At 40.0% G+C, this 21194-nt stretch overlaps 1 protein-coding gene across 5 annotated transcripts in view; it reads left to right on the top strand.

Annotated features, from left to right (window-relative positions):
- LOC121281905 (zinc finger MYM-type protein 3-like) overlaps nt 1-21194 on the top strand; it is a 157306-nt gene that overhangs the window by 78106 nt on the left and 58006 nt on the right. For all 5 annotated transcript variants that reach the window (XR_005943971.1, XM_041195070.1, XM_041195067.1 and 2 more), the window contains exons 7-12: nt 1392-1604; nt 4746-4896; nt 5905-6020; nt 11381-11467; nt 13344-13494; nt 18996-19168. Coding sequence is in view for 4 of the 5 variants with exons in the window: in XM_041195070.1 (XP_041051004.1) it covers nt 1392-1604; nt 4746-4896; nt 5905-6020; nt 11381-11467; nt 13344-13494; nt 18996-19168 (891 nt within the window). In the remaining variant the exon portion in view is untranslated. The remainder of the gene's footprint in view (nt 1-1391; nt 1605-4745; nt 4897-5904; nt 6021-11380; nt 11468-13343; nt 13495-18995; nt 19169-21194) is intronic.

Below are 21194 nucleotides of genomic sequence, written 5' to 3'. Positions count from 1 at the left end.
AACTTTATACCAGAAGTTTCATGTCTTAGCCCGATGGATAACAATTTACATTTATTTACTAATAGCCTGCAAACAGTCGCTATCTAGGCTATTAATGCCACTGGAATAAAGGATAGAAAACTACTGGTACCAGTGCATTATTATCCCAGCAGAAGAGAACATTTTCAGAGGCAGAATATAATGTGCATCTGCATGTAACATGCCATCATCTGGGTCTTAAGTTCTTATTAGTTAAGAAGTCTTTGCTGAGTAGTGCCCCCAGCAGGTGCTAAGTTTTCTTTCCACGTGCTATTAGACAAGGATGCTAAGCTGGGCTGGGATCAAACCTCGCCCATTATGGTTGTATTCTCTTGACATCTTCCCTGACCCTACCATCCTCATCCCATCCATTCTTCATCCTCTTCTGTTAGCCCAGACTGCAGAATGTTTGCTAAAGGTTATTGCTTACCTTAAACCAACATAACACTGCAAAAGGTATTGTCCCCCATCCCAAATTGTTACTTTTGGTTTTTGTGCAAAATGCCTGGATTCAGCATCATGGTGTTCCTTTACCTGCCTAATACTTCAGGACTTTAGATTGAACATTGCACCCCCTGCTTAAATGGATTGCACCATGTACTGCCACTTGATTCTGTTCTCTTAAGTAGGCAGATTGAATATACTTTGGTGTTCAGGCTATAAATGACTATTTCAATAATGTCGCAGGTAAATTAACAGCAATCAGTGAACATTTGTATTTGCAGAAACATGTAGACTTCAAGCAATATCTTGGGACCTTGAGAGGCCGTTTGGTTTGACCGAAATCAAGCCCAAACTAATTAATTGGCATTGCCTGTCATTCTGAAATGTGCATTTTCTGTACCTTGCAGAAATGACCCCTAGAAAGCATAATTAATCCTGTGCACTGTTATTGAGAAATTCAAATTTATTTTTCTATCTCTAGATATTTGTAGTATAAAAGCAACTATTGCTTGTGGAATGTTAAAGTAACTTAGAACTATAATGAGCCCACTTCTTGATTTTCCCCCCTGCCCACCCAATCTAGTAAACTTAAGCTCGTCAATCACAATTTTCTTCCCTTTTTTTTTACCATTATTGGTAACACTGGTAGAGGAGGGGTGTGGGTGTTCTAGCAGTGCAGCCTGTCATTTGAGTTCTTCAGCAATGCCAGTGCTTATGACTTTCAAAACAAATTTCTCTCTGGAAATCTTGAACTTGGTGCCAAAGTGGTCCTGGATAAGTCAGAAATGCAGAGGCCCTGAGGCTCGTCAGTGACAAGTGCTGTTAGAGACTGCAGGTAATAAGGAGATGGGTTACAAATGCTTTCCTCCCTTAAGTTGGATTACGTATTCATATAATGTTGCATAAAACTGTTACACTATTCCTTCTAGATTCTACATGAAGTCAGTAATGGAAATGTGGTGCATCGGCTCTGTAGCAACGCCTGTTTCAGCAAGTTCAGAGCAAGTAATGGCCTGAAAACCAACTGTTGTGATAACTGCGGTGTTTATTTTTACAACCGAGGGTTTATGCTTCAGTACCTGTATCATGAAGGGCAACAAAGGAGGTTCTGCAACACAGGCTGTTTGAATATGTATAAAAAGGTAAACTTATTTCTGATATTGAATTTTCTCCATTTTGCACATCCCCCCTTTTTTAAAAATCTTACTTTCCCATGTCTCTTTTTGTACCACATTCATTTTCTCACTTGGGCAGCAAGCAGGCAAGTGACTAGTCCCAGTCTTCAGTGGAGGTCAGTAACTAACAACTTAGCATTGCAGAAAGAAATACTCGCACGTATGTAGTACTTTTCATAGTTGTGTTACAAAGCATTTCGTACAGCTTATTTTTGATGTGAATAAAGTCTGGCAAATGGCAATGAATTGAATTCCCAATTAATCTGTTCTGGTGGTATTGATTGAGGTGAGGATATTAGCCAAAACATCATGAAATGCTTGCTCTTCAAATACTACAATGCAAACTTAAATGATAGCATCTCAGTTTAAGATCTCATTCAAAGCATTATGGGGTAATCCCACGTTGCTGTACTGTTGTAGCAGCCTAGGTTATACTGTAAAGTCTCTGTGGGATTTGAATTTACAATATTTTGATCCAAGCTCACTCTTCAATATTGAATATGACTAGCTCAGATTTGTTTTGTTTGCCTTCCACTTGGCCCTTACTGATCTAATGTAACTGTTAGCTGTATTAAAGGAAAACAAAAGGCCAGTCAGTATTTGAAAAAAGAAAAAGTAAACACTTTTAGTTGGGATTATAGGGTTTTAGCGAAAATTAATAGTTGGCATTGCCACCAGGTTGTAAAATAGAGTAATACCCTCACTTGACCAAATTATTCAAACCAGGACCAGCAGCAGTACCACCTATTGCTGGTTGGTGGTGCTGTTGTATATTCAATTATCGGCAGATTTGTTTGGCAGTATCTTGGATAAGTACAGCCTATTGTTCTCTGCATAGATTAATATGTGTTTTTATTTATGTTGGAAACATTTTGAGAGAAGGCAGAGGCACCAAAAAAACAAGACTGGGGTTCAAACTTATTGTGCTTCTAAAGTGTGTATTATTCCTGCAGCTTGATTACAATTTTCTCTAGTTCTCCCTCTTGAGCTGTACAGGGTAAAGTCACTTTTGTACTAATCTGGCCACAGTGCTGTAGAGTTTAGCGTATTTCCATTCACTGACCAGTATTGGTAAGCTTTCCCTCCGTTAGTGAAAAACTAACTTTTTCATCTTGGAGCAAGAATCTGTCGGAGTGTACCAGGTGATGTGCAAACATGGTTAGGTCAATATGCTTAATGAGCCTAGTAAATTGTAAGCTATTTCCAAGGTTTTGTGTACCACTTGTTAAACTTCTTCCAGCCAGTTGGTGAAGGAGGAGACTAAAAGTCAATCTTGACTCCGATTTAGATTTATTCAGAAGTGAAACAATAGAAACATACAGCTTCTAAATCTACAGCCCACCACCATTGTCATTAAGTGTCACCTTATATGTGAAGTAATTATCCAATGAACACCCTCCACCTGTATGTACATCTAACACTTTATCTTTTCATTTGGTTGTATATTAACGTGATTAGGTAGCACTGTTTTGCCTTGACATTTTTTAATACTTAACATCAATAAAATCAACATCCTGGGGGGTTACCATTGACCAGCAACTGAACTGGAGCAGCCACATAAATAAAAGAGCAGGTCAGAGACTGGGAATTTTGTGGTGAGTAACTCCCCTAACTTCCCAAAACCTGTCCACCAGGTACAAGGCACAAATCAGGAGTGTGATAAAATACTGTTCATGTGCCTGGATGATTGCAGCTCCAACAACACTTGAGAAGCTTGACACCATTCAGGACAAAGCAGCCTGCTTGATTGGCACCCTATCCATCATCTTAAAAGTTCACTCCCTTCACCCCAGGCACACAGTGGCAGCAGTATGTACCACCTACAAGATGCACTGCAGCAACTCACCAAGGCTCCTTTGACAGCCCTTCTAAAACCAGGAGCTTTACCATTCAGAAGGACAAAGACAAGAGCAGCAGATGCATGGGAACTCCACCACCTGCAAGTTCCCCTCCAAGCCACACACCATCCCGACTTGGAACTGTATCATGTTCCTTCACTTTTTCATTGGGTCAAAATCTTGGAACTCCCTTCCCGACAGCACTGGGGTATACCTAAACCACATAGACTGCACCGGTTCAAGAACATGGCTCATCACCACCTTCTCAAGGGTAATTGGGGATAGGCAATAAATACTGACCTAGCCAGTGGCGCCCACATCCTGTGGAAAAATTTTAAAAAATCTTTACCCCAAACAATCATGCCTTGCTGCCACTGTACTTGGCTGCTGTTCCAAGCTTGAATCTCACTTGAATAAATGCAAAGCTCGCTCTCTGTGCTGTCCTTGGCATTTTTCAGAAGGGCTCATTGAGGCATCAATGAGAATGCTGAACAAACAGCAATCCTCATTACCTGCTCCTCTTTCTCTTGATGGTCTGTCCACCCAAGGTAGTTGCTGATGTCTAAGCCTATCTATCTAACTGCCTCCGACCTCTTTACCTCTGTATTTGGTGGTGTTGCCCAAGGTTAATGTTAGGTTCCACTTGTAAGGTGATGGCACCTGCTGTGCCTCATCATCACAATTATTTGTGTCTTTATTATTGGACTGCTTGTCCAACATCTGTCTTGGTTGAGCTGCAATTTCCTCCAATTAAGCATTAGGTAGACCAAAGCTATTGTATTCAGACTCTACCATAAATTTTGTTCCCTAACCACTGATTCAAACCCCTCCGTGGTCACTCATTGCCTCAGGCAGAACTAGACTATTGAAACTATAGCCTCCTGTTTACACTGGAGCTGTGTCACCTATTTGAATGAACTATCCAGTCAGTCCCAGTGTCCTGCCCTTTCCCCAAAGATCAGCATATTTTTCACCTTCCAAGTATTTACCCAGTTCCCTTTTGAAAATTGAGTCTGCTTCAATTGCAATCCTGTCTATGCTCGACATCCACATTTTCCTGTAGCGATCACTACAGAATACAGAATAGTACCCAATCCTGCAAACTTTTTAGTATCAGGCAATACGCAGCACTTAACTGAATCACTAGAGGGCCAACATGTTTATTTTCATACAGCTGTAAATGCAGAAATGTTGATGTATATGCCAATTCAATTATTTGCAAATAGCCAATTATTTGACATCAAGTTTTTTTTCTCTCTCCCTCCCTCAGAAAAACACTAAAGTGCTTCCTTGTGCTTGGTGCAAAACTTTGGGTAAGAACTTCGACATGATAGCAAATGTGGATACCACTGGAAAGATGGGCTTCTTTTGTTCACTGTGCTGCATCACTTCATATAAAGTAAAACAGTCTGGAACGATAGGTATGCAACTTTTCTTTCATGTTTCCAGCATCTGGAGTATTTTGCTTTTATTTTCTTTCTTCCGCCTTGAATGTTTTACTTGTTGATTTGAGGAAAGGTTTGTTATTGAATGAAGCACTTTTTTGATCCAGTGTTGCATTGAGAATGTATAAAAGAGGACATAGCTCATTTTACTGAGAGGCAAAGGCTAAATGAAGACCATTATGATATAAGAACAGCATTTAATGTGTAAAGTATCCTTTTTGGCACTGGAGGCTCCTGGTCTTGGGTCATTTTGAGAGCAGAAGGAGTGAACTGATCAGAATCCTTTAATTTTAGAGGAAAGCCAGGACCAAAATCTCTGTCTGGAAGAGATGCGTCAAAAATATATTGAGGCAACTTTCAGCCGTTGACAGCCAACGTGTTATCCAGTTATTGGGTGATGAGAGCATTAACCTGGTTTTGGGTTAGCTTGTTGCTTTATTTTCTTTGCCATTCCCCCTAGTGGAAAAGTACTCATTCTGGTAAATATGCATACTGCTGGGAATGAGATGAGCAAGGGAAAGAGCACAAGATAAGGTTGGCTAGCTAATATTTTAGGTGTTGTGTTAAACTTTTTTGGTGAGTGTGGGGGTCTGTGGTGTGGAGGAAAATAAGTTATGTAATCAAATTCGATCACTAAGAGTTTCCTTTTCCTCCCAATAATTCTCTTTATTTCAGAGTGACACTTGTTGACTGAGGAAAACTGGCTTTTGTATTCTTTTATTGCCGGTGAGATCGGCAGTGACATAACACAGGAGGATATTCTAGTTGGTTATATACTTGTTAGTTGTACTTGTAAGTTCTGGCGCATGCATATTACAAAACTCTTTCATTAAAATAAGATATTCATTAGATATTGGTTCACAATTTGGCCACTGTCTACCACTGGAAAATAGGCTCTGTTATATGCAGCACCATTGAATGACCTCAATAGTATTGGTTTTCAGTACCTGAAGAAGATGGTGATTGACTGTCTGTTTATTACAGGACCTAAATCTAAGTGCAAGTTTTGTAAAAAGAATCTTTCAGAGCGGGTTTATTACAACATGACAGACCGAGTTGTGCATCAGTTTTGCAGCCCCAACTGTTGGACTAACTTTCAGGTAAATTTAAGCTTTGTTTAAACACATTTTTAGTGTGATTTTATTTTAGTGTGGGAGGGAAGAAAGTAGTTTACATTTCTGAATGGTTTTATCATACAGATTATAACCTGAAACCTTACAAGTGGCATATGTGTGAAGTAGCCCCTTGAAATTTTAATAGCAGTGCTTTTTTTTCAAATTTTCCATTAAAGGAACAAATGAATAACTTATTCAAGTGCAATCTGCAGCATTTATTAGAATTTATACATTTCTGTCACAGAAAATGTCAGAAGCTGGAAGAGGTGAGGAAAGGGGGAATTAGGAGAATGGTGAAAGTACAGTTGAATGGAAGGGTTTTAGCAGCAAAAAAAGGCTTTATAAAGAGATCGGAAATGAAAACAGAAAATGCAAGAAACACTCAGGCCAGACAGCATCTGTGGAGAGAACAGATGAGTTAGGTGTGGAAATTTGTTTTGTCCAAATTTTGTTTTTAAGAAGCAGGTAGAAAAGTGGCAAGATCAACAGAGTTCCAGAATTTGGAGCATAAATGATTGAAGGAAAGGCTTCTGCTGATGGAGCAGTTGAAGATGACATTGAACAGTAATGAGCCAGAACTGAAGAATAGCAGATTGCAAAAAAGACAGACCAGACATGGTGGGCTGGATGCTACGTTCTCCCACTGCCACGTTTGAAAGTTGGGGGGGGGCGGTTGGGTTTGTAAAATGTAGCACATGGCTTGCCCACTGCCTTCCTGCCCACCCCAAACTTGTCTCATTTTACAGGGGAAGCAGTTCAAGTCGAAGGGCCTAATCAGCCGATTAAGGCTGTTTAGTGGCCAATTAATTGCCACTTAAGTGCCTCATCCCCCCCCCCCCCCCCCCCCCCCCCGCCACTCTTTTACCTGCAGCATGGGACAGCCTACATCAACCAGGTAGCATAGTAGCTTTTACTGAGCAGGCTGGTGTCCCCTGTGCTCATTGGTGGCACCCCACCCAAGGCCATACCGCCCCCCCCCCCCCCCCCCCCCCCAAACTCCCCATCATCCCCAGCCTCTCAAACCCAACTTCCATGCACCTCACCCAGTACTTCAACACTGGCCTCATTTGGGCCCTGCTGATGCCTCAGACTTGCCTTTAGTTTGACCCCCATAACCTCCTTTGGGCTCTATTTGTAGTCCCAGCAGTTGCTTCTGCTCGAATCTGGAGCTGCTGGGATCAGATTGGCTGGCAGCTCTCCAAGGTATGACCTGGGGGCAGAAGCCACGTCCTGAACAAGTTAACACCCCACCGAGTGTAAAATGGCTTGGGGGGGTGGGGGGGCTGTTTTTTTTTTCATGGCTGGGTTCCTGATTGAATCTTTTATCTGGTGGTGGGAGTGGGTGACAGAGCGCGGGAAATACGGCGCTCTATAAAATCCAGGCCCATGTGTCAAGTACACTTAAACTGCATTTCAGTCATGGGCTTGTGTCTTAGTTTGGTATTGACTAATGAAGAATTAAGTATTTAATACACATTAAATATCTCCTGACAATCTTTTTCCTCTTTCCTACCATGACTTATTCCTTTTATGTGCAGCATTCTTGATCCTTGCACCAGGGACCAAATTCAGAGTTACCTGTTCTCATTCAGGCAGAATGCTATTCTGTGCAGACAGCAGCCACGTTGGTCATGCGGGCATAGTGGCCCAGGTTTGGCTGAGTAAACCAGAGATCCTGAGTTCAACTCCCTGCATGGTTATAAGTTGAGTTCAATAAAACAGGTAATTTGGGTGCTACCACCAGAAAAATAACTGAAAGCTGCTAGGTTGTCACAAAACTGCATCTGGTTCACTAATTTCCATCAGGGATGAGTGCCGACTCTCTTGTGGATCAATAACCGTTGTAGAAAGTTATGGGAGGCAGGTAGGAGAGTGGAATTAAGGCCACAATCAAATCAGCCATGATCTTATTGAATGGTGGGGCAGGCTCAGGGGGCTAAATGGCCCACCCCAGTTCCTAGTTCTTATGTTCCTATGACTCTTCCCTAAGTGTGACCAAATGGTAGGCCCTTGGAAGCTCAGAACAGGAAATAAATATAGCCTTTCAGTGTCACTCAGATTGAGAGAGCAATGAACATGGCATCTGGGGTGTGATGTGTTATCTGGTTACGAGTGAGTAGTAAGACTTGCCAGGTAGGAATCTAGAGTAAGCCACTCCATGTTGCTCAGTCCTGGGTGGGTAACTTTTGGCATCTTTCCACATATTGAGATGTGATTCAAGATGCACCAGGCAATGTTCCTTCCATTCTGGCTCAGCTAAAAAAAAAATGGCCTGGATTTTGTGCTTAAAAATAATCTTGAGCCCATCAGTACTCACCTTTATTAATAAGTAAATCGGACATCACTTCCGGTGACTGCATGTGCAGAAATAAAAATGAAAATCCGGAAATTGCAAATGTTTTCCTAACCAGAAGCTTTGTTGTAATAGTATCTCGCCGAGGGACTCGATATTTGAATACGTGGAAGGGTCGGAAGTAGGGGGTACTTCCATGACAGGTGCACACTAAACATATCAGGAAAATTAGGGCTTGTACGTTCCAGTAGAAGCATTATTTTAATAATGATGAGTCTTATTTATTGCCAAGCAACCTCTCTGGGATTGAAAATTGACTTTTATAAGCCTGGAGTCTCATTCCCTCAGATGTAAATTAATATTTGAGATTGTAAAATATTTTATTTACTATTGACCCACCTTTTTTATCTTTTCTCAATCCCATTTTTCCATCTCCTTCTATTTTGCTTCTGTACATGATTTGGCATAGAATTAACTATTCTACTTTTCACTTGCTGGTTCAGAGCCTGTGTGTCTCAATAAAGATTCAGTCTCGTTAAGGAAGTGCACAGTTGCTTAAGTAAAATAGAAAATGCTTAAAATACTCAGACTGGGCAGCATCTGTGAAGAGAGGGATAATGTTGATGTTTTAAGTTAATGATCTTTCATCAGAACCGCTTTAGGGTAAAGCTCTTCTGCATTACAGGAATTGCTCAGATACTTGTATTAGCCCTGTTCACACAGATCCAACCTTTCCTGTAGGTGGCATGCTGCTTTCTTTTCTAAGTTGCATTGCAGAAGCCCATAGAAAGTCTTGTGAGCAAGTGCTAAGTAAAATTTAAAAGGAATAGTTTTGCCGAATAATTAAAGGCAGATCCTGGCAGTTTTGTTTCCTATTCTGATGGACTCAGAAACTTTAAGCTCAAGGCATTGCTGTAAGCTATTCCCCGGGCCATCTGTGGACTACAGACTATGTTTGATACCCTGTTCCAGCTCTTTGTGTTAAGTTTAATGGTTCTGTTAAACTCCAGTTAGGATTTGTTACAAAGAATGCTGGGTTATTCAGATAAACTCAAAGTAACCTTCACCCAACAGTTTTATCAAGCAATTCGCTGGAAATATGGATTTAGTTCCCTCCTTACTGTTAATGTTGCAAATTATATAATTTCTTATGATTACTCATTAATTTTTAGAAATATTGTTTTATAAAACTCCACAATTTAAAATGTTCTGAACTGCATAAAACTGTGGCAGATAACCAGTTTATTTTCCTGAAGGAAAATGGGCAAAATTATAAGAATGTAAATAGGAGCAGGAGTGGGCCATTTAGCACTTCAAGTTTGCTCTACCATTCAGTGAGATCATGATATGCTACTTCAACATCCTTTTCGTGCACTAACCCCATATCCCTTGATGTTTTTAAGATGTAGAAATCTATCGATCTCCGTCTTGAAACATACTTAATGACTGGGCTTGCGCAGCCCCCTGAGGCAGAGAATTCCAAACATCCACCACCCCTTGAGTGAAGAAATTCCTCCTCACCTCACTCCTAAATGCCTGCCCCTTATTCTGACACTGTGATCTGTAGTCCTAGGACCCCCCAGCCAAGGAAAATATCTTTCCTGCATCTACCTTGTTGAACCCTGTAAGAATTTTGTATGTTTGAATGAGATCACCTCTCATTCCTCTAAATTCCAGAGAATAGAGGCCTAGTCTATTTAATCTTTTCTCATAGTTCAATCCCTCCATCCCAGGAATTAGTCTGGTGAACCTTGGTTGCACTCCCTCTATGGCAAAATTAGATTTTCTTGGATAAGGAGACCAAAATTGTGCACAATACTCCAGGTGTGATCTCACCAATGCTCTATATATAATTATAGGATGACATCTTTACTCCTGTACTTAAGTCCACTTACAATAAAGGCTACCATGCCATTTGCCGTCTTAATTGCATGCTCTATCTGCATGTTAGCTTTCAGTGACTCGTGAACCAAAGACACCCAAGTCCCTTTGAAGTTCAACACTTTCCAGCCTTTCACCATTTAAGAAATACACTGTTTCTGTTTTTCCTATCATTGTATTCCACCTGCCAAATTTTTGTCCACTTGCTTAGCTTCTCCATATCCTCTTGAACTGTCTTTGTATCCTCCTCACAACTCACATTTCCACCTAGTTTTGTGTCATCTGCAAGCTTGGAAATATTATCTTGAATCCTGATATCTAAATCATTGATATAAATTGTGAATAGCTGGGGCCCAAGCACTGATCATTGTGGTATCCCACTGGCCTGCCAACCTGAAAATGACTCATTTATTCCTACTCTCTTTTCTGTCCGCTAACCAGTTCTCAGTCCATGCCAGTATATTACCTCCAATCTTAAATGCTCTAATTTTATTTACTAATCTTTTGTATGGGAACTTATCAAAAGCTTTCTGAAATCTAAATATACCACATCTGCTGGATTCTGCTAGATACATACTCAAAAAAGCTCCAACAGGTTTGTTAAACATGATTTCCCTTTCATAAATTCGTATTGACTCTGCCCAACCCTACCATTATTTTCTAAGTGCCTTGTTATCACATTTATTGTAGATTCTAGTACTTTCCCTACTACTGATGTCAGGCTAATATGCCTGCAGCTCACCATTTCTCTCTCCCTTCTTTCTTAAATGGTGAGGTCGCATGTGCTACCTTCCACTCGACAGGAACCATTCCAGAGTTTATATAATTTTATGCATCTTTGGTCTAGAAGGTTTTGAATAAGTGAAGTGTAAATTTGCATGCTGCTTTATGGATATTTGGAGGTAGGGTGCATTGATTGGAGGCACCTTGGGCTCTCTGTGGCTGTTGAGTACACTTGGTAATGTAAAAATGAGACCATTATTGTTTCAGTGGCTATAATTGTTGAAGGTCAAAGGGCTATGTCATGCTTGCTTAAGAGATGAAATTCTTAATGTTTCATGTAAAGCTGCCATATATTAAACTTGTGCCTCATAAATAATGTTCCTCTGAGTATTCATATCATTCATAGCCACCTTCTATTTCTGTTAATTTTGAAAACCTGTCATTGCAGCAATCCAGCCCTGAAGGCAGCATACAGCTTAACTGCACATACTGCCACAACATCTTCAGTGGAAAACCAGAAATACTGGACTGGCAGGTGAGGGCATTGGTAATTTGTTTCTGTACTCCAGATATGCATAATGTTGGGGAATAAATAAGTTTGAAGATAAAGATGGTAATAGCTCCTTCCCTTCTGTGTTTTATTATCCTTTTGTTTGGTGGTTATATTCTAATGGGCCAATAGCTTAGACGTAGAAGCTCCCCCTGTCAAGTGATGCATGAGGCAGACTAAGTACATGGTTATGTCTGTTTCCATAGCTAGTTTTTCCTGGAACAGGTTGCCAGGAGCTATAGCTCGGGACACTACTCCACATCAAGCATGGCTGACCAGGAGTCTGTCCCACTTTTACTGCCTGCCACAATCATATTGGAAGGATTTACATGTACATATTTGGCCATGTTATGAATGCATCTGTGGCCATCAAGCCCTGAAGTGGGACTTGAACCTAGCAATTTTGGCTCAGAGGAAGGGATGCTACCCACTGCACCACAAGACCTTATCACTGAGCCAAGTTTAATCTTGCCGAGTATTCACTCATCATCATGATGGAAAGACTTTCATTTTTACAAGAAGAGGAAGATTGACAAATGTTCTGATGAAGGTAGTAAAACATGAAAAGGAGACCAGAATTATCAGAAATTGAGAAATATGTAAGGACGCATTGGCTTTTATGATGAATGACCTTCAAAATATTATAATTAGATACGCCGTACTTTGACAAACATTGTTGTGTTTAATTGAAAATATGGAATGCAAGTTATGTCCTGAAATGTTCTAGCAATGCAATGCCACTGTGTTTAGTTTCCACACTCACTTGTGAAATCACCACTGATATAAATCACTTGTGATATTCTCAAATCCCTTTATTAAGGCAAAGTTTAGCAGTTTCTGGCTACCCTTTAGATAATTTGTAGAGAACCTAAATGGAATGTCTATTTAAATTCACACAACTTTAAAAAATAAATGAGCATTTGGGTTGATTCTCTTTCTCAGTTTCTGGGACTGAACTTTGTTCAGTTGGTTTGGTTTCATGTTTCTTGATGCCGGCACAGTAATAACCATTTTGGCCCTACAAAAGCCCATTGCAGGCCAGCAAAGAAACACAGGCAATGGTAGAGGACCTGGCAGTATGTCCCCTTGTAGATGAAGCATAGCCAAGAAACTTGGAGGTGGAAAAAAAGAAGGAACTTGTATTTGTGTGTGAAAAGTCTTTTGTAGTCACAAATGTTCCCGATTGCTCTGCAGTTTTAGATTTTTTTTTCTCTGCTATTGTTACTGTGGCCTTGTAGGGAAGCATAGTAGCCAACTTTTAAACACAAAAGAGCCACAAGTGGCAGATAAAGAACCAAATAATCTGCTTTGACATGTTGGTTGATGAATGAATGTTGGGCAGAATAGCAGATCATTTTTGCCAATTATACAGTGTAACGGGATATTGCCTCAGTTTAACATGCCTCTGAAATGGCAGCGCTCCCTTAGGACTGCACTTGTGTATCAGCCCAGAATAACTGTTGAAATCCTGGTGTGAAACATGGACTTCCAACTCAGGCAGGATGTTACCACTGATCCAAACTGAATCTACACAGTGTGTTCTAGAGGTGGAAAATGAATCTTTAGCTAGAACAAGTATGCTTTGTTTTTATATTTTAAAGTCAGCAATAGATTGCGTGCTCTGATTATTTTGTTGCAGTGGTTGAGTTTCCGAGCAGGCAATGTATTCACCTGGATTTTTCCACTTTTGGCTAAAAGAAATAGATTTGAATGCTTTATTTTCTTGTAAAAAAAAAATAACAATTCATATTTTAAAAGGAAAGTAACTAAAGGGAGAGATTGTATTTGAAATTAGTGGGCGAAGAGGGCGATTTTGTTGTTTGAGCGGGGACATTCACTTTTTTAATTGTATTTTTTTTAGGGCAGCGTTCGACAGTTTTGTTGCAGAGTATGCTGTGAAGATTATAAAAGGCTGCATGGTGTTGTGTCTGTCTGTGAATATTGCAAACAGGAGAAGATACTACATGAGAAGATAAAATTTTCAGGAGTAGAAAAGAATTTCTGTAGTGAAGGTATGGTATCAAACTAATAGAGCAGTCTTATGCAGAAAAATAATTGAGTAAATTTTGTCCTTTATAAAGCATAGGGGTGAAGGCTCCCTTACCAAAGATAGCAGTTCCTTTACATTATCTAATTTTATATTCCTTCGTTTCTGCCTTCATTGTCCTCATTCCCATCAAATCTCTTTCCCACCTCTGTCTTTCCACTGGCAATTGTCATATTTGCTCTATGAAATCAGTTCCCTGAACTTGGCATGCACAAAATTTTACAGTGCCTTGTTCTTGTCACTCAAAGCCATATACCACTCTAAAATCATCTTGGAGGGCAAGAACAACCCAAGAGATTCATCTTCGATAGAGCTGATCACCACCTCAAATCCATCTAGCTTCTCTTATTGCTTTCTCACCCCCCTGCTTCTGACTTCTTGTCAACTGTCTATTGTTCTATATATAGTTTCCATCCAAAGCTTCTATGAGACCCATCTCCTGTCCCCTTGACCCACTCCATGTTCAATTCTTGACCCCTAACAACTCGCCTTTAGCCTAATGCCATCTGACATTGTTAATGGTCAACTTTCCTCAGCCACTGACCTCTATTTAAAACTGCTGTTGTCACTGCCATCCAAAAACTCATCATTCCCAACTATCAACCCACCTGCAACCTCTTTTCTTCAAAGTTCACAATTCTGGCATTACCCCCTAGTTCTGTCCCTCTCTGAAAAAAACAATATTCTAACCTTTATCTGTTTCAACTTTCATTTTGCCTGGAGTATTGTGACTGCCATGATCAAAGTCAAGAATGTTGTTACCCAAAGAGATAAAAACAAAAAACTGCGGATGCTGGAAATCCAAAACAAAAACAGAATTACCTGGAAAAACTCAGGTCTGGCAGCATCGACGGAGAAGAAAAGAGTTGACATTTCGAGTCCTCATCTGTTGAAGGGTCATGAGGACTCTATGTCAATTCTTTTCTTCTCCACCAATGCTGCCAGACCTGTTGAGTTTTTCCAGGTAATTCTGTTTTTGTTTAATGTTGTTACCCTGTCTGACTGCCATTACAGTCATTATCCCCCTTTGTCCTCTAAGGCGTTTGACATTGATTACCACACTATCTTTCCCCAACCCCCTATTTCCTCTTCACTGTTCAGCTCCTGCAAGCTGCTTTTGCTTGATTCTACATATACTAGCCCAAAGACAGCAATTTTTTTGTTTTTGTTGCACTGTGACTCCTGTTGCTGACTGGAAAGGTGTCAGGTGTAATTGCATGCATGCACTCAGCCCACATTGTGGTCACTGGCGCATGTGCAACTGTTCCTGGTTCCTTTCTCTATGTCAGGAGGAGTTTGGATCTCGTTTAAAATATTCAGAACAATACTGAAAAAGGCTTAAAAAGAAAAATATATATAAAAACAAAAAACTATGGATGCTGGAAATCCAAAACAAAAACAGAAATACCTGGAAAAACTCAGCAGGTCTGGAAGCATCGGCGGAGAAGAGTACAGTTGACGTTTTGAGTCCCCATGACCCTTCAACAGAACAGTTCTGTTGAAGGGTCATGAGGACTCGACACGTCAACTGTACTCTTCTGAAAAAGGCTTACTCTACGCATCTAGTTTGTGCATCACTGATTTTGAATCCTTGCTGTAGGCCCCAATGTTTAACCCTAGAGATACATTGAAATAGAGTTTAAAGCCTTTACTAGGCAAGATCCAGTATGCTGAAGCTTTGTGCATGGAGCTTCTACACAGCTTAGGTAGCTCAATTGATGTATAATGGGACCCTTAATCCCAGGGCTATCATTTTGTGTCCCACATTGGTTACTGAATTTTTAAAAAAATATTTTAGTTGAAATATTTTTTATTGATATAAAAGTATCCTTAAATTAAATATTATAATCAGTTCTCCATATTGGAAGTTGAGAATCTTTGTTTACTGAAATTTCCTGGTTTTGTATCTTTTACTGAATTGTCGGAAGCATGTTTTACAAGGGGGATTGTTGTTAAATGAATAGTGGACTAGATTGAGAACCTGCAAATGGTTAAGTACTGCACAGACCTAAAAAAATGGGTAACATGAATTTTATTATTAGTTTCTGTCAAGCCAACTTGTTTGTTTTAATGCTGCCAACTGATACAATTGACACTGCAACTGAGCACGTGCAGGAAGTGCTCCCTCTAGAGTTGCGGCACAAATTCACAGCCTTTGTTTGCATTTCTGCGCTGTCATGTCTGGCATCTCGAGTTACCATGCTTGGGTTCACTTCTGTGGGTGATCGGTGTCAGCACTTTGCAACTGAACATCAAAACGCCTAAACCCACTGTTTGCGGTCCCTGTTACTAGCTGTTCCCCTGCTATTTGGCATTTTAATCCCCCATCTCTGGCTACTTGTTCAGACTGCATTGGACCACACAATTCCTTGGGTTCCTGCTGCACCCTAAACTTGGCTTAAAATCCTATGCCCTAACCTGTATCTGTCTCTAACATTGCCTGCATCTTAGAATCATAAGAAGGGTGCAGCACTGGGCATTTGGCCCATCATACCTGTGCTAGCTCTTTGGGCGCTTTCCCCATAGCCCTGAAAGCTTTTCCCCATTCAAATAGTTCTAATTGCCTTTTGAAAGTTGTTACTGAATCTGCTTTGCCCACCCTTTCAGCAAATGCGCTGAACATCAGTACTACATACTGCATTTTTAAAAAAAGGTCTTAATATAGCTTTTCAACGCTGAAACCCTTAGTCATGCTTTTGTCGCCATTAAGCTCTTTTCACTGCCTTCCCGTTCTCCATCTGGTCTAAAACTCATCTGCCCTACATCTTGGCTATTAATGTTCCACTCACCTGTCACTCCTGTCCTTGCAAACTTTGACCCCAAGTCCCCCAACCATTAAATGAAAGCGCTCATCCTTGTCTTTCAGCCTTATCTGTGACATTGCTGTACCTACCTCTAATTTTTTTTATCTGAAGCTTTTCAATCCTCTGACTGGCCTTTCATGCATCATATCCTTTCAACTTCATACCATGATTGTTGGCAAAGCCGTAGTTGCTCCAACCCAACTCCGAAGCTCTGTCCCTAAACCTATGCACCCTTTTTCTTCTCCATTTTGGAAAATATGCTTGTTGTTTGTTCCTTTTATTTTATTTTTTCCCTCTAGACACCCCCAGGCCATTAAACTATTTAGGGGCACTTTATATGTTAAAGGTGCAATACACATCTTAGAATGATTTGTTGAGTGTTCCATTCAGTTTATTTTTCTCAGTTTAAAAATCTTCACGTTAATAAAAATTCTGTGAACTGTGTTGCTTACAGGTTTGTTAGTGTTGCAGTTGAATAATTTATTTAGCCACAGAGGAAAAGAGCTGCAGAAAGAAATTTTCTTTTAACGTGGCCTGGTGTTTTGGACTAACTTGCTATTGCTCGAGTATCCTTTATCTGAAACCCTTGGGGTCGATTGTGTCTCAGATTTCAGTTTTGGATACCACATATGGCCTAGGCCTACTTACATATGGTAAAGGCCTAATCCTAGGCTAGCTATAATCTAAATTAAATAAAATTGCTACAAAAGTGAGATGTACTGCTGAATAATCAATACAGGGTACCTGTAGTAAGTTCCTGTTCGTGGCGAAATCTATGATTCCGTTGGTAGGAGCGGGTTCTCAAGGTAAGCAGTGTAGACAGAAATGGCAAGGTAAACTGCAGGCAATCAACTGGACTTTCTGCACTAAAGGTCGGGTGTGGTTGCCAAGGTTCGTGTCGGCTCGGGTCAATAGATTTCCTGCACTAAAAGTTTGATGAGGTTCAAGAAAAGTATGGTTTTTGGGTGTGTTTGGTTTTTCAGATTTATGAATGAAGGTTACTCAACTTGTACTGAGCTAAAGCCTCCTAGTTCAGAAGAGACCTTAATGACTGACTACATAATATCTATCCAGTACTTTTTTCTGGTTTGCACAGCTCCCAAGCCAAGTTTTGAGGTTCAGTCAAACTTTGTTAGGTACACTAAAGTTTTGTTGATCATTAACCCCTCTGTTTTCTGCCCCACCACATTTATTTTTTTATAAAACATGCGTAGACTAGGAGTTCTGATCTCTGGTGAGTGAGTGTTGGCCAGTTATGCAGCTGTGTGTGAGGAGAGCAAGTATTGCTAATCTTTTAGCTGTCTGTGGGGGGAAATAATGCATGAACTCCGCCTGATCCTTTGCTCATTCAGTGTCTACACATGATCCTTTTTTTCAACACAGGTCATGAGTTGGCTTTAGGACCAGGAAACCTTCCTGATTGTTTTCGCTCACTCCACTTCCATAATCCCAGAGTGGAGGCTAACTTTTGCATCCGTGCTGCTACTCCTGGATGAGATTAGTTAATTCAGTGCAAATGAAATCTGGGGCTTTTTGAATTCCCTGACTTCATTGTTCACTAGCTTCATTAATTTGGGGAAATGTCCACACGCGCACCTGACTTAAATGCTGAAAAAAAACAAAAATTGGTTTGGATTTTGCGATATGCCTGAGTTAAAGAGGCATCATTTCGAAATTAAGTTTAGGTGGACGAGTTTGGTTAACATGAATTTTTCTTTTCATAGTCTTAGAGTAAGCAGAATCATGTTATGCAATAATTATTAACTGGAGCACAGAAGTAAGGCAGTTGCATTGCTTGATATGAAATTATTTAACTTCAAAATGCCAAGTGAAGTATTGTGCCTTTGTCTAAAGAAGATTGCCATGATGTTTAAATTGTCTCATTCATTCATCAGGCTCCTTCACACCTGCAGTATAACTATTTTCTATAAAATATGGAAAAATAATGTGCTACAATTTTTTTGTGTTATGTTTTAAGTAGGCAGCACTGCACACAGTTTCCTTGTGCCATGTTGTATGAAGGCCCTGGACCTATGTTAGATCATGTATGGCACTGACTACTATTGCCAAGATATGCAAATATGAATGGTCATTGGATGGTTTTAACAAATTGTTTTGCTAGACTACATGAGTTCTATGTGGTAAATGCTCATCAATTTAACAAGTGGAGGTTAGCCTACAAAGCAGATAGACCTGCCTTTGCTCACATTAAAGGAGGCACTTCCCACCCTAACTGCTATGTTCACTTGTTTGCAGACTGCTCTGGCAATGTCACTGATATGGAAGAGCACAGCGTGTTTTGGAGCTGCTTTATTGATTTGGTGAGGGGGTGGGGTGCCTCTTTGCTGCTGATCTTTCGTGACCCAACTGTTGACTGGGTTCACTTCAAGCTTTGGCAATGCCATATTTTCTTCTTGTTTCCATCTTAATCATCAGTTCTGTGGAGTGCTGTTAAAGGCTTGGGAACAGGCTGCCTACCCTCAATGCAAGGATGATGGAAATTTTAAGGAGAATCTAAAGGGGGGGGAGATAACTTTTGAAAAGGGGTGTTACCCTTATAAAAACTAGGTGATTGGTTTCTTCAGTGTCTTTGGGTGTAATTGATTTGCTGCACTATTCTTGACCTCCTTTAATTTTCTTTCTTCATGTGCATTGTCTGCAGGTTGTGTGCTTCTTTATAAGCAGGACTTTACCAAAAACCTGGGCTTGTGCTGCATCACGTGTGCTTACTGTTCCCAGACCTGTCAGAGGGCAGTGACCAAAGAGCTGGATGGAAATACATGGGATTTCTGTGGGGAGGAATGCAAAAGCAAATACCTACTGTGGTACTTCAAGGTCAGTAGGAAGTTGAATATCATTAGTTTTCTGGCTCTTGCATTCACCCTCACATTTTTTTTTCTCCTCCTCTTTCACCTGTGGGGTAAAGAACTTCAGGGCTTTACACCTGTAGACTAGAAGCCTGTGATCAATAATTTGGTGCAAGTGTGCAGATTGTTGTGGATGATGTTTTATTTCCACTTTCCTGGGTGAAAGGGTGTCATGTCCAAATGTAGCACCAATATAATTGCCCTGAAAAAAATCAGTTAACTTACCTTAGACTGTAGATTGAATGTGCCACTTTCATCTTTTGTGTGGCACACACCACATCAGGCATCATTAACTGCTGAGTCTTCAGAGGAACTGATATGGTTTGAAGTTTGAAATGAACAGCCTACCAAGCACTTTGAATAGAAATAATTCTAATGCAGTGGCTTTGATATTAAAATGTCCGAATTGTTCTAACCTTTTGTTATCTCTACCTTTTGATAAATGAAAAGTTTTTCTAAATCTGTCCAAGCATTCCAGTTACCGCCGCTCTTGTTTCCTGAGTGATCTGTAAAATTAAGATAGCTGTATGTATTTTTCACTGCAGACTGAAGTGTAGAGAGGTTTTCATAGTTAATATATGCATCTCTTCCCCTGCCCCCCCTTTAATTCTTAAGATATAAATTTATTTTTATACCTTGTTGGGTGGAAAAGGGTAATGACCTCCTTGTCCTACGCTAATATGGAGAACAAACAGTTAAAAAGAAAAGTAACCACTTTTTTTCAAAAAAGAAGTCGAAACTTTGACAATATGGAATGGAATGAGCCAGATGAATTCAAGGGAAAATTAGAAGTTTGATAGTGGGGAAACACTCCAATGGGAGGCGTTTAGGTAGATCTAAATGCAGTCCCAGAAGTAGTAAAGGAATTAGAGAAAAGGCTGAAGTTCCTGAGATGAATAGAGAAAACACCATGCTCCATGGGCTACAACATGAACCATGGTTTAAAAATATAAAAAGTAAACAAAACTATTAGGCTGGCCAGCAATGTAGTAGATGGGTCTTATAAATATAAATTCATGTAATAGTCATGGAATGGTGTAAATATTAAATTAGTCCTTTGATTTCCAGCGAGTGTGATGGTGGACACGAGAGGGCATGAGTAGAACAGTTGGAACTATGAGATTAGCTAAATATAGATAATGAAATCATAAAAGTGTTGATAAAAACTCATTATGAAAAGAAGTTAACCCTGCTGTCTTGAATCCTAGAATGCTGAGAGAAGTCTGAGAGGAAGCAGCAGCTCTGACCGCAGTGTTTGTAAGGCCTTGAGTGTAGAAGTTGTGCTAGATAGCTATGTTGCAAAATTAGCTAACTTCATTAGCTTGCTTAGAGGCCTCCAAGAAGATTTGCCGATAGAATTGGCAGATCCGATGAAATTTAATGCAATTGTGAGATTACTTTTTCAAGGAAGGACAAGAGAAAATGTGCATTAAAATATGAAACTTGAATAGGACTAAATGTGTATGGAGTTTTGAGAATACTGATAGGCAAACCATTAGAAAGGCAAGTTGATTTGACCTTTTTAAAAGACATACAAAATACTAGGTTTTTTAAGTGGAGGCATAAGAATGTAAAATTATAATAATCATTGGTTATGCTACAATTAGAATAATGTGCCCAGTGTTGGGTGCTGTATTTGAGAATGGATCCCAGATTCTTGGAGGGGCATTCAGAAATGGTGCACTGAGTGTTAGTTTTGAGATTGGACCAATGAAATGGGGAATGTGATGATAATGCTCAGAATTGAAGAGTTTTGTTAAAGTCCTTTTAGACAAAAGGTTAAGACGTTGAACGTTTTTGAAAAGTAAATGCATAAATATATGTAAAGGAAAATTAAAAAGTTGCAGGGTAAAGGCAGCTGATTAGAACCAAGTAAGTTGTTCTCAGAAAACCAGCCAAAGAACTTGGGGCCGAATGGCTGCCTGTGCTGTTAAATCTTTTGATTATGTAGTTGAGCCAGTGAGTTCCTTCCAGGTCATTTCTACAGCCAGTAT

The sequence above is a fragment of the Carcharodon carcharias genome, chromosome 9 (genome assembly GCF_017639515.1).
Source record: "Carcharodon carcharias isolate sCarCar2 chromosome 9, sCarCar2.pri, whole genome shotgun sequence".
Classification (NCBI taxonomy): domain Eukaryota; kingdom Metazoa; phylum Chordata; class Chondrichthyes; order Lamniformes; family Lamnidae; genus Carcharodon; species Carcharodon carcharias.
Note: the sequence above shows the minus strand (reverse complement) of the source record. Positions and strands in the feature narration are given on the sequence as shown.